Source organism: Solanum stenotomum, chromosome 8, assembly GCF_019186545.1.
Source record: "Solanum stenotomum isolate F172 chromosome 8, ASM1918654v1, whole genome shotgun sequence".
Taxonomy (NCBI): Eukaryota; Viridiplantae; Streptophyta; class Magnoliopsida; order Solanales; family Solanaceae; genus Solanum; species Solanum stenotomum.
Window position 1 is genome coordinate 51500737 of NC_064289.1, and position 21580 is coordinate 51522316.

The following is a 21580-nucleotide window of genomic DNA, read 5'->3' on the forward strand; positions in this document are numbered from 1 at the left end:
GACTAACTACATCAAATTTAATAAATGCTACAAATGTGTTCAAAATATGAGAGGTCACAATCTTCATTGAGGAAACATTGCATAAAAAAAGGAAGAAAAACAGTATTAACATGGTGCAAGTATAATGTTTTCTAAGTAATTGAAAGTTCAGAAACTTGAGTGAAGCATCTCTATAAATTAAATCCCCGACACAGGAACAAAATGTAGGAACTCATGATTTTTCTTGGACTGGTGGTGGTTGCTGAAGGATTGAGTTGGTGAGCTCTTCGTTTAGCTTTACAGGGAGTGGAGGCATCCGTTTCATCTCTGAAATGTCATTCAAGCTGCAAGAGATCATTTATTTTAGCATTTTATGAAGTGGAAAGCAAATTTAGAGATCTAAGTTAAGAAATTACTTACCTTGCTGAGCATATAATACAAAAATATATACTTTAATATAAATGTAATTTAACATTTCTTTCTCTTTTATGGACAGATAGCTAGTTTTTCTTTCTTTACCAAAAATGTTGGTCAATCTATCTTTTTTATTTTCAATATGGAAAGAAGTAGTTCTTTGTAGATATGATGTTTCTTGTGACAAAAAGCATGGAAAGAAGATTGATGTATCGTGAACTTATAGCACATTCGATGTCCAAAACAATGGATTAGTGCAAGGAACCGAGCGTGTTTTTGTAGATATGATGTTTCTTGTGTCTAATGTGCAGAAAAGAGATGTTAAAAGAATTTGGCCGTGAAGATGTATACAGCCCGTGAACCCAACCGTAAGGTTGAAATTAGAGTAAAGTTGTTGCGGACGAGAGGCCAGACAAGCCGTGAAGATGTATACGACTCGTGAACCTAACCGTGAACATGAACTGTAGGAGGAAAAAAGCAAGTGAAATTAAACTATATGAGCCGTGAAGATGCAGACGGACCGTACAGTGACTCGTGGGAAGATGAAGTTGAAACTGAGCAAATATTTCTAAGTGTTGGATCACTGAAGGTTTAAACGGATCGTGAAAAGCTTCACGAGCCATTTTACCTATCCGTGAATGTTGTCGACTGAACTACTTTCCTACTTCGATTAGTATTTATTTTGAATACTGTAATTAATTACTTAGGGTTTAATTTAATTTTATCATCGATACTATGAGACAAGTTTTTCATCGCAAAGACGATATCTTTCTATTTTAGTTTTATCTTTTGGATAGTCGATCCACGTTTGATCTTAGGATTCGAGTTTTTAATCAAGTTTCATTATTGTAAGTCTATTACTTCTAAACTTTCATCAATGTTTAACAATTGTTTGGTTAAGAACATGAGCAGCTAAACACCACAAGTAGGGTTGTGGGAACCATGACTAGGGAGCAACATTAAAATCAACCACAAATGACTATCAATTAATGTTTTGCATGCTTCATTTCTAATTTTGCATTGATTTCTTTCTAACAAGTGCACGCGTTAGACCTATGATTTTTAATTACTTGCTCGAGAGAGAAGTATTTGATTAGGAAAAGCGGATACAAAAGGAATTCAAATACAAATTGCGAGGCGTATCGACGGAAAAGAAATTGCACGTGTCAAATGGATCAGAGAAGGCAGGGTTCCCCTACAAACGAGGCAAATAGAGCTTTTGCACATTTTCATTAATCCATGAACAGGATCTATACATCTCGATCGGAAAAGAATCAAGAGAAAAAGAAAGAATCGAAATTGATCGATAGATTTCTCGAAACAAACGAAAAGGAAACGAAAGATGAAACATAAATCATGGATCAACTAAGCCCTCTCGGGGACTTTCTTAAAGAGGAACCTCATGTAAATACCATGGAATAAGGTTTGATCCTATTCATGGAGATTCCGTAACTATTCCAAAAATGGAAAGTTCGACACAATTGGTATTTTTTTTTGGAAATTGGAAGCAGTTACTAATTCATGATCTGGCAGTACATAATGAAAACTTCATTCTCGATTCTACGAGAATTTTTATGAAAGCCTTTCATTTTGCTTCTCTTCGATGGAAGTTTGATTTTCCCAGAATGTATCCTAATTTTTGGCCTAATTCTTCTTCTGATGATCAATTCAACCTCTGATCAAAACCCAAAGGTTCAAGCCAGATTGTAGGAAGTGGGCGATACGTTTTTGTATTTCTATGAGAAGCTCGACGGAATTACTTTCCTCGAATTCAACTCATGTAACTAAACCGTTCTATACTTCTATACTCAATTAAGTAATAGAGTTCAAAAAGTTTTTGTTTTCATTGTTTAAGCAGCAATTTCTTTTTTTTTTCCATAAATCTAAAATAAAACAAAAATGACACATATGATATGAAAGAAGATGAATCTTTATTCGCCTTATCAAGCATAGTTTCTTTTCAAGAAAGAGGCAGAGGATATGAGCTTGACACCGCAGCTAGGTAAGAAATGAATGAACTCTACAATTGAATAACTTGTTTTGAAGACTTGAGCCTGAGAGGGAATAGTTTCTAAATAAGTAAGAAAGGGTTAAAACCTAAACACACTAAGACCGAAAGGAGATGAGTGATATTCACCTGATAGGGCTGATAAGCGTATAGGTGTACTGGTCTTGTAGTTTCTAAACAAGTAAGGAAGGGTTAAAACTTAAAACACTCTAAGACCGAAAGGAGATGAGTGATATTCACCTGATAGGGCTGATAAGTGTATACACGTACTGGTCTTGCTAAATCATGTATGCATTGTATCAAGAGACTGTTATTCGTATGAGATCTAAGTTGTAGTCCAAAAGTCATGGAGAACACAATCCTAGTCTATTCTAAATCAATAACCAAACTTTGAAACCGTCATCTGTTACTGTACTATTTGATTCTAAATACAACTAATTACTTGGACATTAAAACAAACCCAATATTTACTTTACGCCACTCTATTTCTGGAAATTTCAACCACAACTGAAGATAAGAACTAGTAGATATATTTTCTTCTCCATTCCCAGTGGGATCAAACCCAACTCTTGTTGGGTTCTATAATTGACTTTGACCGTTTTATACTTCTTAATTATGGTGTAAGTTTGGACGTATTAGATATCCAATAATGATAAAAGAGAATGACAAGATGCAAAAATAAACAGATACGTTAGTAAAGATACGCAAACATATATATAGTTGGAGAGAGATCAGAGAGAGAATTGAAGTATAATCAATCATACTTATTTACAACATTGAAGATATTACTTTGAGTCTGCAAGAGAAGGTTGATGTTTTCCTGGATCTGCATCAGTCTCAAAAAAAATAATGCTTTAACAATAACATCATATATTCTCTTTATGAAATATATATTAATGTTTGTCATAGATCACAAATAAAAGGGTAGAGGCAGTTGTACTGGAAAATCTCAAAATCATCAACTGACCTTACAAGCGGCAAAGTTAGCAGAAATTTGATCCAATGCCTGAGCATTTTGTTCAAGAAGCATCCCTGTGAGACCACCAATGGCTGCAAAAATTTCAGGAATGACTATCCAAAACAAAAAAAAAATCGAAAAAATAATGCTGAAACATTGTATGTATATTATAGTTATCAGAACAACTTTAATGATTTGGTTTTGATCATCAAGACGAGATTATACTTTTATCATCTCTATTCAATATTTCATCTTCCTGAAAATGTATACCTCCCTCTAAAATGTCCTACTAGACTCTTGAGTATTAAAAATAAAAGCAGAGCAAAACGACCAACCTTGGTAGAAAATTCCACCATCACTGTCCATTGGCAAAATAGCTTGAGCATTGGGAGAAGCATTTGCTTGATTTGCAATATTAGTTAATTTTGGCATAAGATCTGTAAGTTTTTCCTAAAACCAAAAAACAAGGAAATCATGAAAAAGAACTTATTGTTCAAAAATCAATAAATGTACAACATGTTTTTCCTTTTTTTCCCCATACTTAAGGAGACTGGAAGCAAATATTTGTTTCATTTATTTGGAAGGTGTAGACTACATAAGGTAATCCACCGGGAGTTAGAATATAAGGGGTCGTTTGGTTGGAAACAAGTTATCCCAGGATAAGGATAAGTTATCCTGGGATAACTTATTCCATCATGTATATGGGATAACTTATCCCATCAATATGATATAAATGGTGGGATAAATTATCCCAAACATGGCAACCAAACAAGATAAAAAAAAAATCATCCCATCACTATTATTTTTAATATCTCACACCAAACAACCCCTAAATGTATCTAAAATGGTGAGTAAAATAAAATAACAGAAGACATACTCCTTTTTGAATCTCTACATATTAATTGTAGGCTTAGCTTGGGTAACATTATAGAACAATGAATATTGAACAAACATGTAATGTGTGCATATATTACATACACTTGCTCTTTTGGTTTAACCACATCAACCTTTTTGTTTATGTCATATGCATATAGCTATACAATTGTCTGCAATTCTAAGATTTCAATCACACCGAAGTTTCTCAAATGGTGTGAAATTTGTCCAACAAAGACACACTTGCAAAATGAAATATATAGAACTATGTGCTGCAATTATAGAATACACCTTTTTGTCTTTATTTTTCCTTGAAATATCATCACTTCCTTGCTTCCCATTTTGCTGCTTCAATAAAGGGAAAAGAACATTTAAACATAGTTATTATGCATATTTGGGAAATAGTTAAAATTAATAAGACTTACACTCATCCATCTACATCTGAATATTACATCTCGTAAACATTTGCCGTTTAAGTGCATCGCAATTTGAACATAACAATGCATTTCGCTGTCAGATGAGTATCTGCAGAAATAGTATTTCACTGTCAGATTAGGCATAATATTCGTCAAACTAAACAAAGCAAATCCAAAGTAAAAAAGTAATAGATATGGTTCGGAAGTAGTATTATTTGACAATCTATAAGCGAAAAGTGTCTAATAGCGATTAGTCATACCATCAAATAACCAATAGTAATAGTGAAATAGTTAACAACCTTTTTATTTCCATTCATACCAGGAGGATCAATAGTGTTCCCACCTACCCTACCCATGTAGGGTGACTCAAACCCTAAATCTATCGGTTCAATGGTGAATATTCTCAACCACTTATCAACATCAAATAAGTCATAAAATTCTATGTGTTTCATCACATGACATCAAATGTTAAAATCATCTTATGAGAAACAAATAATAATTCATATGAGAAAACTATAGTTCTTAGCAAACATAGGATGAGTGACTTACTTGGCGAGCAATTCTGCAAGAACAGATTGTTCTTCAGGAGTCCATTCATTGTTGAGGTATGCATTGTGCTTGAGCGCCGCCATCAAAATGAATCTTTTAGACTCTCCTCCTTGTGTTTGTTAAATGCATCTGAAAAAAATAATGAAACCTATACATATATTTGAAGAATTGTTTAGTTCTAAATTTGGAGAGAAAAATATTGAGTGAATCTTTGACCAAATACTTATCTAAGACATGATTTGACTTCTTTAAGGACATGTTTGACTTTTGTTTTTTTACTTTTTTCCCCTATAGTAAAATATCTTTTCTTTATTAGTTTATTGGTGCCAAATTAAATTTGAATTATTTAAGCACTTGAAAAAAAAAAGCAAAACAATGAATTCAATTGGTAAGTTTTAAAACCAATTTAACTATCCACTCTATTCATATGCTATCTCTATGTTAGTTTATCAGCACCCAATTAATTCCTAATCATTTAAGAACATGAAAAAGTACCAATGAATGTGATTGATAAGCTTTAAAACAAATTTAACGATCTACTTGTTTCATATGGTATTTATATGTTAGATTATCGGACCCAATTAAATTTGAATCATTTAAGCACATGAAAAAATGCATACCAATGAATTCAGTTGATAAGCTTTAAAACTAATTTAATGAACACTCGATTCATATGATTTTATGTTCAATATATAGTCAGAATATAGAAAAATATATATGCAGAGCCAAAATGCAATGGAAAAATAAATTGGAACGTACCTCCGCCATAGTTGTTCAAGTGTCATCGGAATCGTCGTTGATCTAGCACCAACTTGTAAGTCAGTAAATGAAAACCATAGTTTCATCTATTATAGGCCCATAATGCCAGTCTTATAGAGTCAGAAACATATTTATAGGTAGGCTAGGGACTCTTAGGCAAAAGTTTAACCCTACGACTCATATTTAATAGTGTTTCAACCAAGGGAACTTCCACATATATCTAATAAAAAAATATGTTCTCCTATACATATTATTTACTTGGAAGACAAGAAAAATAATTTAGGAATAATGTAACACTCCAAAATTTTTAGGACAATAGCAGATCAAGAAAGTTTAGAAAAAAAATCTAATTCTGCAGAACTTTTGAGAACTAGGACGTCTTCTACGGTCCGTAAATGAAACCATAAACTGTAGATGAGGTTCATAGATAGAAGTTCAGAAATAGGTTTATTTTCCTAAGTTTCATGAACTAGGATTATGGGTCGTAAATTTTTTTATGTGTCATAAATGGTCCCCTAGATCTAAGTCCTAAAACTTAAAATTTCATATGAGAACTAGGAACGTTCTACTGATCATAGAATGAACCATGCATGGCTCGTAAACGTGTCCCATTGATCAAAATTCAAAAGTTCATATTTCAAAATGATTTCTATGGACAAGGAGCTACGACCTGTAGATGTCCTCGTAGAACCTGCCGATCTCAGTTTCCATGCGGGCTCATTTTGCTATTTTCCCATAATCCCTAATACTATCTCGTTTTAACTTGTTTTAAGTGGTATAAAGGAAAATTTAGTGACCTTAACCTCCCCTTTCACGCACAACTCTCCAAATCACTCTCACGCACAACTCTCCAAATCAGATTTCTTTTCATTCAAGGTTCCTTTCAAGCAAGAATCGGGGATCCAAAGCTTCAAGTCTCTATTCAACAATTTACGTTGGTGTCTTTACTCCAGGTATGTGGGATTTGATCATGGCTATCTTATCATATTCATTGAGTTCCAAAAAAATCTCAGTTCCTCAATCTATGATTTCTACAAAACCTAGGGTTTATTTTTAGCATGTATTTTCAATGCAATATAGTTCCTCTCCATTTATAGCCTTCTCTTGCATGATTTTACTTATAAACTCCATTTTGTTAAATGTATTTCATGAACCCCGTATTATAAGTATTTTCCTGTCTCATATTTATGTTCTTTCGGATGCATGTTCCTGATTATTTGATTTCATGATTAAAGATGCTTTCAGATAGAGTATCTTTTAGTATATATCACGTTATCAGTATTCAGGAGCTATTTAGTCATTATCAGTTTATCAGTATGACTCAGTATTATTAGATTATTACTTTCTTTAGCTAATTGCATGGTTCCATTGGGAGTTTACTTAGCACCGAGCAGACCTAGGGATGAAAGCTCACCCTTTAGTTGAGGCATGAGACCTTTAGTAGTAATCCCTATGTTCCAGAACTACGTGTTACCATATGATTATAAGGGCCACCCGTTAGTTGAGGCTTGACTCTTTAGTCTTTTATAGACATTAGCTTATTGGATCCACATTAACTCAGATCAGCCTTTACACATTGGCAAAGTATATTGTGCCCTTTTGGTGGAGATTATACATCAAACTACATGTAGTATCTCACACGGTTACATATCGGTTTTAGTACTCCCACACTTCAGTCTTCCAGTTATTGCATGACTAAGTAATCAGTTATATCATTACAATATTTACTAGAATTTTATGTTATTTACTTGGTCAATGTATCAATATGACTTTATAGCTCAACATGTCAATTATTATGTTTATCATGCATATCCTACTCAGTACATTCAATGTACTAACTACATACTTTCTACCTATATTATTTGATAATATAGGCTCAAACATACAACACTTAGGCTGTGGTTAGTACAAATTCAATTAGCATAGCAATAATTTTTGGTGAGTCATCGTTCTTCGAGGATGACCTCTATCTTTACTTCAGTATTATTCTTTCAAATTCAAAAAGTTAGAGTCAGCTAGGGGCTTGTACTAGCAACTCGTCTTAGTAGAGTCTTTCAGACAGTTAATTTAAATTTAACTTATGGTTTATCAGATATTTGTCTATTCGATATAAATAAACTCTTTTCGTATTATCTTCCATATTAGTATTTTAGTTATCTTCAGTATTTTCATTTTTTTTGTATATTCTTGGTGTTAAGGTTAGCTTGGGGTCACTCGTGGCTCTAGGCACCATGTTACGACTAGAGTTCTAGAATGTCTGAAAGTCGTGTTAAGTAGAGTCTTGTTCATAGTTGTGATGCGTACCACATTTATGAATAAGAGTCTATGAAACGTTTTAGGAAATACTTCACTTCATTCATATTATTATTGTGTGATAGAGTGTGAACTGTGATAAACTTCCTTCTTATTCATACTCTACACGTTAACAAAATCTATGGTAATGGTCTACGGACAGGTTCACAGATGGTGAAAGGTTCCACGGTGAGTGAACCCATCCATGGACCTGAAACCTATGGAAAATAATCTAAGTCAAGGGTCTACAGATGGGTTGACGGACTGTGAAGCGATTGATGGTCAGTGAAAGGCTTCCATAGAGGGTGTTTTCAACAATTTTTAAGTCGGGGCTATTTAGGTATTTTCCCACTCTTTTAACCCTACTATGTCATTTTTACCTATTCTAAATGAGTATAAATAATTTCTAAAGATTCTAATCCACCCAGTCACTCTCATTCACTCAAAACCCCAAAATATCTCCAATCTTCTTCTCCAAGTTTTCTCCTAGGGCTTCAAGAGATTCAAGGGATATTCAAGATCCTAGTCTCCTCTTTCAACTATAAAGCTAGGATTCTTCAAGGTATGTGGAATTTAACCATTAGATTTCATTCATCCAATGGGTCCCAAAGGATTTCAAATTTTCCAATTCAATTTCTCATAAATTGCTTAGGGTTTCATGTGATTTTCATGGGTCTTAATTGATGTTGATTTAATTGTTCAATTTCAATTTTTCTATATATGTCTTGATTAAACTACATGATTTTCTATTGATTTTTATAACTCATGCATTATTCATGATTTGGCATAATGCATAAACATGACCCTTAACTTGACGTCAGTTGGCAACTATGACCTTTAACTTTGGGTGTGCACAAGTAGGCACTTAAACTTGTATAAAATTGAGCAAATGGACACATTCATCCTACATGGCACCCTACATGGCAATTTTATGTCCTACATGGCGTCCTATGTGTATTGTGCCATGTAGGACACTTGTGTCTACTTGTTCAATTTTATACAAGTTTAAGTGCCTACTTGTGCAAATTCAAAGTTGGAGGACATAGTTATTCGCTGAAGCCAAGTTAAGGGTCATGCTTATGTATTATGCCTTCATGATTTTAACTATGAACTTATGAAGATATGAGTTTATGAAGAAAGTTATAGATTTGTGCATGATGATTTATGAAAGTTTATGCATGATTAATTTATGAGAAAAGATGTTTTATGATCTAAATAATTTTACAACTACTTATCAAGAAAACATGCATTCATTCAAAAACATTTTCAAATTGTCATTTTGAAGAGTGTCAAAAGCTCACTCTAAGCGGTAAGTTAAGCATCGATTTCATTCAAGATCAAGATACTCACCAAAAATAAGGTGATATCTCAAAGTCAAGACTCAAGTGAAGACTCAAGGGAAGCTGCATAGATAGGAGTTTGTACTTTTATTTTCCTTTTGACTAATAGTTTTCATTTTTTTTTATGTAATTAAGGATAAGAGACGCGATTTGGAGCCTCGATGGAACCTCACTTAACTTCCAACTCATCACCTCATCTCCTTGAACTACATGACCTGATTCCCTTATAACCTGGGATATGTAGGATGTCCAAAACCAAGACTCGATCACATTTTTTTTTCAAATAAGAGTCCGGTCAATACTTGTCGCTTTGTCTGAAATCTCTTCGTGTTTCCAGTCAAAGAGGGGCAAACTGTAGATACGTAATTTTTGACCGAATATAAGGTTTTACACTATTTTTATTCCTCAAATAGTTTTTTTATGTCTAAGCTATATTTTGGTTTTTGTCTTATTTTAGTAAGTTTATCTTAAAAAAATTGAAAATATTAAAAAATATATGTTTTCTTTTAATTTTAGTTTAATAATAAGCTAGTATTTCTTAATTATAATTGTAGATTAGCTATTCAATTATTATTTTATTTTTATAATTAGCTAATATTTTTATTATTATAATTTTTATATTAATTATTAAAATATAATAATAACCTTAACCCCACTACTCTTCACAATTCCCACAACCCTCACCCCAGTAACCCCTTAATNAAATATAATAATACACACACATGCACAACACCAAAAAAAAAAAAAAAAAAAAAAGAGAGAGAACAAGCAACACAAAAAAATACAAAAGTACAGCTGCAAAAAAAAAAAAGAGAGACTCACGCACACTTCTGCACGAAGACAAAGAAAAGAACATATTCACACTTTATTTTACTTTATTTTTTTTTTCAAAAATTCACCAATACATTCACATCTTTTTTTTTCCTTTTTCATTACTATTTTCATATAAACACAATACCTATACCATCACATACAACTTACAAAAGATTTGTAGGTGTTCTAATCGAACTTCGGTTATGATTTTGCGGTATTCAACTTTACTTTATCTCTTTAATTTATTTGGGGAATTTGATGTGATTTTATGATAAGTTTCCTTATAGTCTTGTTTCATTTATAATTTGATTGAAATGAATATTGACATCTTAAGTTTATTTTGAGAGACTAAATAAACCGCTCACATGATAAGTTATATTTATGTTAGTTCTTAGTGCAAATCTCTACGAGATGAATAAAATCCTATTGTTATGTAAGAATTTTATTTTTTGTTGTTATTCAATTTTGTTATGCCTAAGCCACTATTTTTTATGTCATTGTTGTGGTTTAATGTTGATGTCAATTGTCTATTTTAATTTATGTATTTTTAGGATAAATGAGTCATTACCCAATAAACAAACAAATGGATTTTGCTATTGAACTTGAATTTACTCTATTTAGGTTTGGTTGAATAATTTGATATGTAGATTAATTTAATTAAAAATATCATCAATTAATATATATAATAATGGAATGAAAATATTAGTTGTCTAAAATTCACAAAAATAAGAGTAAGCACTTTTAATACTAGATGAGTTTTAGGCATGTTAATATTTGTTTCAATTAAGAATGTGGTTACACATCTTTTTTGAGACTTTAAAAAATAAACTCAAGGATGCGGTGACGCACATTGTCCAATAATATAGTTAACTTTCATTAATTTAAAGTAGAGACTTATAGATAAAATTATTAGGTGTAACATAAGAAGACAATTATGTCTCTAAATGTCAAGATCAAGAATGCGGTTATGCATCTAGGTTAATACCAGACAAAAAAATGTTCAACAATAAAAAATGCAAACAAATAATAGCATGTAATAATGTATCCAAAATAATAATTTAAGATAAGTACAAGTCAATAAAAGCGACCGTGGTAGAACCACGGGATTTGAGGGATGCCTAATACCTTCCCCTCGGTCAACATAATTCCTTACCCGAATTTCTAGTTCGCATACCAAATAAAAATTTATTTCCTTTTGATTAGGGATTTTTTAAAAAGGTGACTTGGAACACCATAACTCAATTCCAAGTGGCGACTCTGAATTAGGTGTAATTTGTTTTGATACACTATATCCAAGTGGATTCACATGTATTTGAGATATATAACAAATCTCACTCGCCTCCCTCCGATGCTTGTCACTCTCTTATGTATCTTGTATCCCAGATACGTATAGATACATGTATCTAGTGTGTAAAGGTATACGAAATCGAACTGAATATCGAACCAAACCACAAATCGAGTCACACCGGAAAAAAACCTGACTAATGATTTGATTTGACTTGATTTGGTATTGAAAAAAAAAATCTGACTATACTTGGGTTAGTTTAATTTTAACTAAAATAGTCAACCTGAGACCAAACCAACCCGACATTATATATATATATATATATATATAATTTTTAAAATTTATTTTATACATAAAAGTATTTACATACTTCTTATACTTTTTCATTATTTTTATCTTTTGACATATTATTTCAAGTTTTTGAGACTTGAAATTTTGAATGGTTCCATAAAATTTATAGATAGTTATTAGTAACTCTAATAAAGCTCAATTCAAAATCAAATCAATACTAATGCTAACAAAAATAATTAATCCAACACTGACAGTGACAATAATGTTGAATATTTGTTTTTTAGTTTTACATTGGTTTTGACATTTAAAATACATAACCTAATTTTAATTTTTTTAAAATATTTAATTATGTAATTAATACTTATTAGACTTATTTTAGCATGATTTAGTACTTTTAAATTACGATCATTTTCATTATAACTTATTAATTTGTAATATTTATGTTATGCACTTTCATTTTTTTTTTTGGTTGAATCTTTTAGTATCATCACTCATCTCATATTTTGTGTTATTTTCTTAAGAAATGCCTTATATAGTTGTATTTTTGTAGAACTAAAGAAATATTTGGAGCACAAGTTAATTAGATGTTTGTATGGATACTTTATCGGAATAACCCGAAAATCCAAAAAAAATAATATGAAACCCCCGAGGTTGAAAAACCCGAGTTTTATTAGTTTGATTTGGTTTAAAAATTTAAAAATTCGACACAAATTGTTTGGTTTGGTATTTGAAAAATTCGAACCAACCCGGCCATGTACACTGTACTAGTGTGTATCTAGTGTGATTCACATGTATCTGGGATACATGATTATCTCGCTGCCTCTCTTCCTATTTTAGTGTATCTGGTAACAAAAATATATGTAACTAGGTGCATCTTTCTCTATATATGATAGAAAACTTTTAATTAGTGGTACGATACGTAATTATTTGAAAGTATAGGTAAAATTATAATATGGTATGAATGTATGTGTAGTTTTCCCTCTTATTTATCATCTTTATCCCATATATGGGGAATTAAAAGTAGGAAATTTTACACAAATTTTATAGTGTTAAGAGTTAATTACATTTTATCCATATTATTTTCCAAATTACAAAAATTCCTTAAATTTGGTGGAATCTGGATACATCCAAAACATCGAGATACATCGCGTCTCGAGTTCGAATACATCACTCAACGTCTCGATACATCGTGTACGTTTCGATACATCGCGTAAAGTGATGTATTCGACCGATACATCGAGTAAAGTGATGTATTCGAGAATAGAAGAGAGTAGAGATTTTTGTAATTTTTTCAAAGGAAAAATTGTGCATTATAACAAACTATTAATTCAAAATAAATGTTATAGCTATAGTTTCATTTAATTCCAATTCGCAACAAATTTTTTGTCATTTGTCTCTCTCCTCTCTCTGAAATCTCGCTTGCCACTCTCCTCTTTTTTAGTCATCTCTCCCTCGCCACTCTCACTTTATACAAACACATATGTATAGTTTTTGTTTGTGTTTGTATAAGCGAGAAGACTGTATATACAAATACAAATACAAATACATATCTCTCTGTCCGATACACTTATAATTATACAAATACAAATCTTCTTTTGTGTAATGACCCTAAAGGTCATTTTTGGAAATTTTCATAAAATGACCGTTTTACCCCTCCCGATAGTTGCCCCGAGTCCTAATTGTTGTATTTTCGAAGTTGGTTTGGAGGAAAATTGATGAAAAGTTGAGTTTTTGGAAAGTTGAGTTTTTAAGAGTTAAAGTTTGGTTAAAAGTGCTATTTCGAGTCATTTGGAGTTTCGAGACTCGAATCGAATTTCCGTCGATTCCAGTAGTTTTAGAATGTCAAAACGGGTCTATGAGAATTTATGAAGTCAAATTTGGAGTTAAAACAAAGATTTGAGGTCCTAAGTTGCTAAAATTGTGAAATTTTGATCAAGAGTTGACTTTGGTCAACAAACGAGGTTCCGGTGCTCGAAATAGAATTCCGAGGGCACCGTTGGATTCAGGGGGTGATTCTAAGTCTAGTATGAGTCTTGGTTGAAATTTTAGAGGCCCTAAGTGCGTTTTGAGTTTTTGAGCCTAAAGTTAGTTTCTTGACGCCTTATCGGATACTGGGTCAAGGAGACCTCGAATTCAAATTCCGACGATTTCATTGAGTCTGAAACGTCATTTTCAAGCTAGTTGCATATTTGGTTTGTGTTCAGGAAGTGCCAAATAAGTTTTGGGTGAGCTTTTAAGCTTCTTGGATGCTTTGACACTATTTCAGCAAATTGTGGCAACTAAAGGGTTCATTATTAGTTTTAAACGTCAAAAAATTATTCCGAAGGTTCTGAAATTTTGAGCATGAATTATAGGACTTATCTGCAAAGTTTGGTGCATTTTAGCTAACCCGAGATTGGACTTTTATCGCAAATAAGAAATAATTGTTTACCGAGTAGAAATGATATTTGACTGGGTAAACAAGCATGAAATTGAGCTCCGATTGAACGAGCAGGTCCGTATCATTATTTAAGACATTTACAAAAAAGAATCGGGTCATTTCACTATCGTATGAGGAAATTACGGTCTTTTTAGTGAAAGATTAACTGCTGTTTTTCTAGTGCATAACAGTCATGTACTGTTATAAAAATCTCAGAGTGTGTTCATTTGGTATTTTGAGCATATCAGGAGTTCTAGAGATCGGAATGGAGTGATTCTTATGGGTTTCTTCTTGAATTAATATGAGGGTTAGTATTCAATCTTCAATTCGACATTTTCTCGTAATTTCTTTATCTGGTTTTTTTTCTTTTCCCTATCCGTAAATCTCTTGGGAAAAATTGGGGTTTTATCGATTTGGACTCCCTTTTTGATGAAAAAGGTATATTTACGATCCTTATGTTATGGGTAAACTGATTTTAACATAAAATTATTGATTCATCGATTATTTTCATCATATTAACCGCGTACAATTTGGACTTTCCCGGTAAAGTTAAAGTTTGATAAATTGAGAATTTCAAGGTCGATCTTAACTCCGTTTTTGATGAAATTTCATATTTGAACTTATCTAAGCATGGGTAAGATGTTTTTCAAGAGATATTTCATTTTCGAGTCGGGGTTTCGGATCCGAATATTTTAGGCTTCTTCAAGAACGTGGATTTTCCTTCAAATTGAGTTTGTGAATTGATTTCAACTCCGTTTTCAAATTGGTTTTCACCATTAGCTTCCAAATACTTTAAGGATCATTTTACATCAAAAATTTCCAGATTTGGGTATCGTTTTCCGGTATGAGACTTTTGGACCGTTTTGCCCTTTTTCCCTAAATTTCTTGATTTTGGTGTCATTGGACTCGAATTGTGATTGTGAATAATTGTTTGAATAGATTATCGTGATCCGGATTATACTCGGAAAGGAAAGGCTCAAGTCAAGTAACTTTTGGAGTTCGTTTTAAGGCAAGTGGCTTCCAAACTTTGTAAAACTCTTAGACTACGCATGACTACTTTCCTAATTGTGTTGGGGAGTAATGGGGATTGAGGATGGGTTTTATTTGTTGATTGAAATTGTTGTAAATGAAAGATGGGGAATAAAACGAGCTAAATGTGTTATATGTGACTTGAATTTGTTGAATAAGTCATGTGATAACTGATATTGAGGGGATAGAAGAGCATGAGTAGGCTATGATTGATACAGACATTGATGTTGAGACAGATGATGTGTAATACTATGATGTGGTCGTGATATGGTTGTGATTGAGACAGGTGATGTGTAATACTATGATGTGGTCGTGATATGGTTGTGATTGAGACAGGTGATGTGTAATACTATGATGTGGTCGTGATATGGTTGTGATTGAGACAGGTGATGTGTAATACTATGATGTGGTCGTGATATGGTTGTGATTGAGACAGATGATGTGTAATACTATGATGTGGTCGTGATATGGTTGTGATTGAGACAGGTGATGTGTAATACTATGATGTGGTCGTGATATGGTTGTGATTGAGACAGGTGATGTGTAATACTATGATGTGGTCGTGATATGGTTGTGATTGAGACAGGTGATGTGTAATACTATGATGTGGTCGTGATATGGTTGTGATTGAGACAGGTGATGTGTAATACTATGATGTGGTCGTGATATGGTTGTGATTGAGACAGGTGATGTGTAATACTATGATGTGGTCGTGATATGGTTGTGATTGAGACAGGTGATGTGTAATACTATGATGTGGTCGTGATATGGTTGTGATTGAGACAGATGATGTGTAATACTATGATGTGATCGTGATATGATTGTGATTGATGACATGTGCATATTCATTATTCATCCCATGTGTGAACTATCTGTTGCATGAGTTCTGAGACACTGATATGAGGATGGATGGATATGAGACACAGTTGAGACTAGCTCCGGCTAGAGATATATGAGATGGACTAGCTCCGGCTAGCGATTTGGATGCCGATGGGATCTGGTTCCGGCGGTGATACATGGTCCATGTGTGGCCCCCATGGGTTCTGATTTGAGTATTCAGCGCGGACTGATTACGTCAACAGATGTGTATCGTAGGACAGACATGCATCACGACTACATGACATCATTATTGCATTTTGCATCGCATTTGCCTTATCTTTGTCTGTGATGTGTGGATTGTATCGGTTTACCCTTCTTATGTGGAATTTGATCTACTTGCTCTTATTTGTTGATCTGAGGTTGATGAGGATATACTGTTGGTTCTGGCTGTTGAATATGATCTGTTTAGTATAGGTTGGTTGGTTTGCTGCTAGATTGAAGTTTCGGTGGTTCGGTTGGGATTGAAAGGAGTTGTTTGTAGCTGCTAGTTTTGCTTAGTTTAGAGTTACTTGCGAGTACCTGTGGTTTTCGGTACTCACCCTTGCTTCTACACAATTGTGTAGGTTGACAGCTCTCTCTCAGATTCGGCTTAGTATTTTCTTTAGCAGATTGAGCTTCGGGACATACTCGAGAGGTAGCGGTTCATTCCAGACGTGCCCTTGAGTTATCTTTACTTTCAGTTTTGTTCTATTCGAGAACTATACTCTGAGACTTGTATATTTTTATTCGAATTCTGTATTTAGAGGTTTGTACATGTGACAACCAAATTCTGGGTAGTGTTGAGTCTTAATTAAAGTCTTCCGCTTATTTATTATCTTTTATTCTCGTATTTCTACTTCTCTATCGTTGTGGTTGGGTTAGGCTGACGTGTCCGGTGGGAAATGGACACGTGCCATCACATCCGGATTTGGGGTGTGACATTTTGTTAGTTCTCTTTTGTCTTTTTCTCTCTCTCGCGCTTTATACAAACACAAACTATACAAAATATAATGTATAATTTGTGTTTGTATAAAGCGAGAGAGAGAGATTTGATATACAAATACAAATCTTTTAACTCAATTCAATTCTATACGAATTCAAATTTTATGCATATATACAAACACAATCATAGATACATATATATAGTAGTTACATATATACAATTATCTAACTGATATACATATACAATTCACCTCTCTACACTCTTTGTCCTCTCTCGCTCACCTCTTTCCTCTTTTTCCCAATCTTGCTCGTCGCTCTAGCCTTACATAGAAAACACATACATATACAAACACAATTTTCATAGACAGACAAATTAGCATCTAGTTATACAAATCACGGCGATTTATACAAATTAGATGTTCCTTAGCAAACATAACTTGGCTATGGAGCACAAATATCAATATTGTAGCTATACAATGATAATATGATTTTTTATATTTGTTATTCCTAAAATTTACTTCTCTTTTTTTCAAATGGTAAAATTTTTTTAGAGAATATGATAAGATAAGTTTATTTTCCTTAAATATATACAAGCCCATAAGCTTCATAGCCCATACAGCTCATCCTATCAATTTAGGGGGTTTCTGAATTTTAACATCTCCTAGGGTTTCGGAATTCTCTTCAGTGTGAGAAGAGTGAACCTGTGAGAGAACGCCATGGGTAAGTACAAGCTAAGAACTTCCATTTTCATTTTCATCATTCGCATTACATTTTGTTAATTACTGAGTATTTTCCTCTTCTTTTTTTGTAGCAAGGATCAAAGTTCACGAATTGAGGCAGAAATCCAAGGCTGACCTTTTGGGTCAGTTGAAGGATCTCAAAACTGAACTCGCTCTCCTCCGTGTTGCTAAAGTCACTGGCGGTGCCCCCAACAAGCTCTCTAAAATGTAAAATTTCTATTCATTTTTTGCGTCTTTGTATTAAATCAGAGATGGATTCAGAATATGAAATTTGCAGTAGTATTATAAGAATATGAATAGAGTGTAGTATTATTAATGTTAGTTATGTTGATATTATTTACGATTATTTCTTAGGTACAGTTTTAGTTTGATGTATTAAAATTAACATGTATTGCATAATGTGAAGTAGGTTTTGAGGAGTAATTGTTTCTATAACCATGCTAATAGAGTGTATTAGGTATACATAGGTTGAAAAAGTACATCAAACAACGTATTAGTAATACACAAAGTTAATAAAAGAATTTGAAACCAGTTGATGCAGAGTGTAAATATCTATACATCAACAATTGGTTATCGTCACAGAGGGGATCTATAATTTGAAATCAGTAGGTGTAGAGTAGGACTGCCCATGCTATTCTTTTACAACAACTTAGTAAAAATCTCTGTTTTATAAAAAAAAATCAACTATATAGAGTTGGATTGATTGAGCTGAGCTTAAATGGAACCTCATAAACAGGGTGAAAACTTATCCGTATTGGGTGTTTTCACCAATTCAATGCATCTATGCCATATGTTTGTACATAGACTTTTTTACTTGACCATGATTAATCAACATGTATTTTTACTCTGTTAAATCAGTTAACCATGGTAAGTTGTATTGGTTTGATGTAAACACTTGGTGTGGATAAATTTTACTCATGAACAGTGAGGTCTCACATAGTCGGGCCCAGTTTGGTTGGATAGAGCCTTAGTTGTCTTTTATATGGATATACATAGTTGGACCTAAAGTGGTGGGTGTGCACTTGCTTCCACGAAGCTGCATCTGTCCGTGTTGACATATATGTGAAGCTGACTCATTTATTGAAATGGTTCACCTTTTTTTAATGCAGAAAGGTGGTAAGGCTGTCAGTAGCACAGGTGTTGACGGTGATATCGCAGAGGCAGAAGTCAGCACTAAGGGAAGCATACAAGAATAAGAAGTACTTGCCTCTCGACCTTCGTCCCAAGAAGACCAGAGCCATCTGTAGACGTCTTACAAAGCACCAAGTAATTGAATCCTGACCCTGATTCTTATGGATTTGATGTTAATTTTCTAATAATTGAAAGAACTATATAATGATTTGCCATTCTAGACATAAAACTGTTGCTTTCTTTTGTGTTGTTTGGTATAGTTTGTTAGTTTTGTACTCAGTTCTTTAGATGTGATGCAGAATTTTGAATTTGTTATTATTAGTGGCACTATATTCTTTTTTCAGCGTGTCACAGTTATATGCCACTAAATTTTCCTAAAAAGACAAAATTTAGTATTAGATGAAATTTGGCTCGGATAGAGTGGAATGGATATAAAGGATTCATATAGCCGAACCCAACTAGATTTGAATTGAAGTGTAGTTTATCAAAATGTTGCATAATATCCCTATCTCTATGAGATTGTTGGTTGGGAAATGTGTATTGATTTACCGCTCGAAAGTAAAATGTTGTGCTCGTTTGTTACCATGTTGCATTTAAATGTTTACTGGCATTAGACTGCTTCCTTCTTTTGAAGGAAAGAAAGACTGTGTTTCCGATCAATGATCTGCCGTATTTAGATCCAACTATTTGGCAAACTGCACAACCCAAGCTCTCATCTTGCAATTACATGTTAAATATCTTAAAAAGTTGAAGTATGTTGACATTTGCATGTCATTTACCCTCTTTCCAATATTATACAAAGCAGTTTGCTGGTAAAAGGTAATGTAAGGAGAGGGAAGAAATAGAAGAACTGTATAAAGAAAAGGTGGAGGAGGAAATACATCAAAATGTTCATTTTTATTCCATTTAGCTCCGGCTTATGCTGTCCATTCTCCGGTGCTTATTGTGTTGTACTCGCAATTTGGAAGTAAAATTGGTTAATCTCTCTGTATACTGCCTAATTCTGGAAATAAACGTTTTGCTTTTGTGTGTTTATATGTCGAGTTCACTCAGCATTATTAGCTTAGCACCTAGCACAAACTTCCACCAGTCTACCGCTGTACCAATCGCCCTCACCCCAACAAGCACAAATAACACCTGAAGGGTTCTTGTTAAGGATTTCGTTGCCTTAATATGACAATTCTTATTCGCTGGCTAGTTTTGCCGGGATTTTTTGGGGGTAAATACTTATTCGAGTTAACATTAGAATAGTCCACTATCAGCATAAGCACTTGCTTTTGCTTTTGGAGTATGTATTCAGCTGAGACTGCTAAATTCAGACATGATGTTTTTTTTGGGCACGCCTTTTGTATTTTCTTCTAAACTCACTTCTGACTCGTGGTTCTTGCTCTTGAATGAACGACTTGTGTGTGCTTAACATGTAGGCATCTTTGAAGACGGAAAGAGAGGAGAAGAAAGAGATGTACTATCCATTGAGAAAGTATGCTATTAAGGTTTAAATATCCGACTTAGATAGTCATTGTGATGTTAGAACTAGTACGAGCTGAGCAAAGCAGAGTTACATTTTCGCTACTGAGTAGTTATATTTTCCATCGTCATTCCAGTTATTGTATTGTGAAGCGGAAACTTTTGTTTATTTTCTCATGTTTCAGTGAAGGTTCTTCAGTTTTTACAAGTATAATGTTCATGTCAAAATATTTGTCTTCGTGTATGCGATGTGATAAGTTCTGCAAAATCCATCTAGTATAAAATTCATGAAATGCTATCATATAGGATAAAATTCTGCTCGATTTATCAAAATCATCTCTAATTGATTTATGAGAGAAGTATCAAAATTAATATGGTGAAATGTAAACCTTGTGTGAAAAGTTCAATGATTCTTCTTAAAGATTCATTAGATGAAAGAAATTTCAGTTATGTGTGTTCCATTTATATTTATATAAAATTAGCCAAGGTGATTAACTCTGCTGTTTCTTTGTATGAATTTTGACTTTGGATTAAAAAGGCTTTAAGGAAAAGGTTGGGAAAAAAAAATAGGGATTATTTAAGGAGGTTGTCATTCCCATTTAAAAGGTGAAGGGGTATTATTTCCCACCCTTAAAGGTTAAGGAGGTAAAATAAGTTTAACTATTTAAAAAATAATGACATATGTTTGGATTAGTTTATGAGCATCTCAACTACTCTATTGAACATAGGTGTGTTTGGTATGAGGGAAAAATATTTTCTTGCAAAATAAGTGCTTATCTTACTTATTTTATGTTGTTTGATTAGTAAGACAAATATATTGTTTCAAGAGAATCTATATATAATATAAAGATGGATGTGAAAACGGTGATGTGGCACCTCTGAGAAGCCAGGATTCCTATTTATCTATTTTCTCAATTTTTTGAATATTTTTCCTCACACTAAATACAATACTTTAAGAAGAACTGAAAGTATTAATCATATACATTAAGATCTATATGCATTCATTCAATTACTAAA

General features: G+C 33.1%; 2 protein-coding genes across 2 annotated transcripts; one reads left to right on the forward strand and one right to left on the reverse strand.

Moving 5' to 3' along the window:
• LOC125875247 (uncharacterized) lies at nt 1-5333 on the reverse strand. The gene is made up of 7 exons (XM_049556350.1): nt 5198-5333; nt 4658-4757; nt 4524-4577; nt 3695-3809; nt 3369-3451; nt 3166-3227; nt 1-323 (listed from the first exon to the last, which is right to left on the reverse strand). Exons 1-7 carry the CDS (start codon nt 5278-5280, stop codon nt 212-214), a joined length of 609 nt encoding a protein of 202 aa, XP_049412307.1. The 5' UTR covers nt 5281-5333; the 3' UTR covers nt 1-211.
• A 12510-nt stretch (nt 5334-17843) lies between these two features.
• LOC125875258 (60S ribosomal protein L35-like) lies at nt 17844-20793 on the forward strand. Its single transcript, XM_049556363.1, has 4 exons — nt 17844-17945; nt 18037-18172; nt 19075-19231; nt 20521-20793. The coding sequence occupies exons 1-4, from the start codon at nt 17942-17944 to the stop codon at nt 20593-20595; spliced, it is 372 nt and encodes a 123-aa protein (XP_049412320.1). The 5' UTR covers nt 17844-17941; the 3' UTR covers nt 20596-20793.
• The last annotated feature ends 787 nt before the right edge of the window (nt 20794-21580 follow it).

Excerpts from the sequence above, each read along its gene's own strand:
- LOC125875258 (XM_049556363.1), top strand. Across the intron at positions 18,173-19,074 it reads CCCAACAAGCTCTCTAAAAT|AAAGGTGGTAAGGCTGTCAG; the intron begins GTAAAATTTCTA and ends TTTTTAATGCAG. Across the intron at positions 19,232-20,520 it reads GACGTCTTACAAAGCACCAA|GCATCTTTGAAGACGGAAAG; the intron begins GTAATTGAATCC and ends CTTAACATGTAG.
- LOC125875247 (XM_049556350.1), bottom strand. The coding sequence starts at position 5,280 with ATGGCGGCGCTCAAGCACAATGCATACCTCAACAATGAATGGACTCCT. Across the intron at positions 3,810-4,523 it reads GGAAAAATAAAGACAAAAAG|GAAAAACTTACAGATCTTAT; the intron begins GTGTATTCTATA and ends TTTTGGTTTTAG. Across the intron at positions 3,452-3,694 it reads TGGTGGAATTTTCTACCAAG|CCATTGGTGGTCTCACAGGG; the intron begins GTTGGTCGTTTT and ends AAATTTTTGCAG.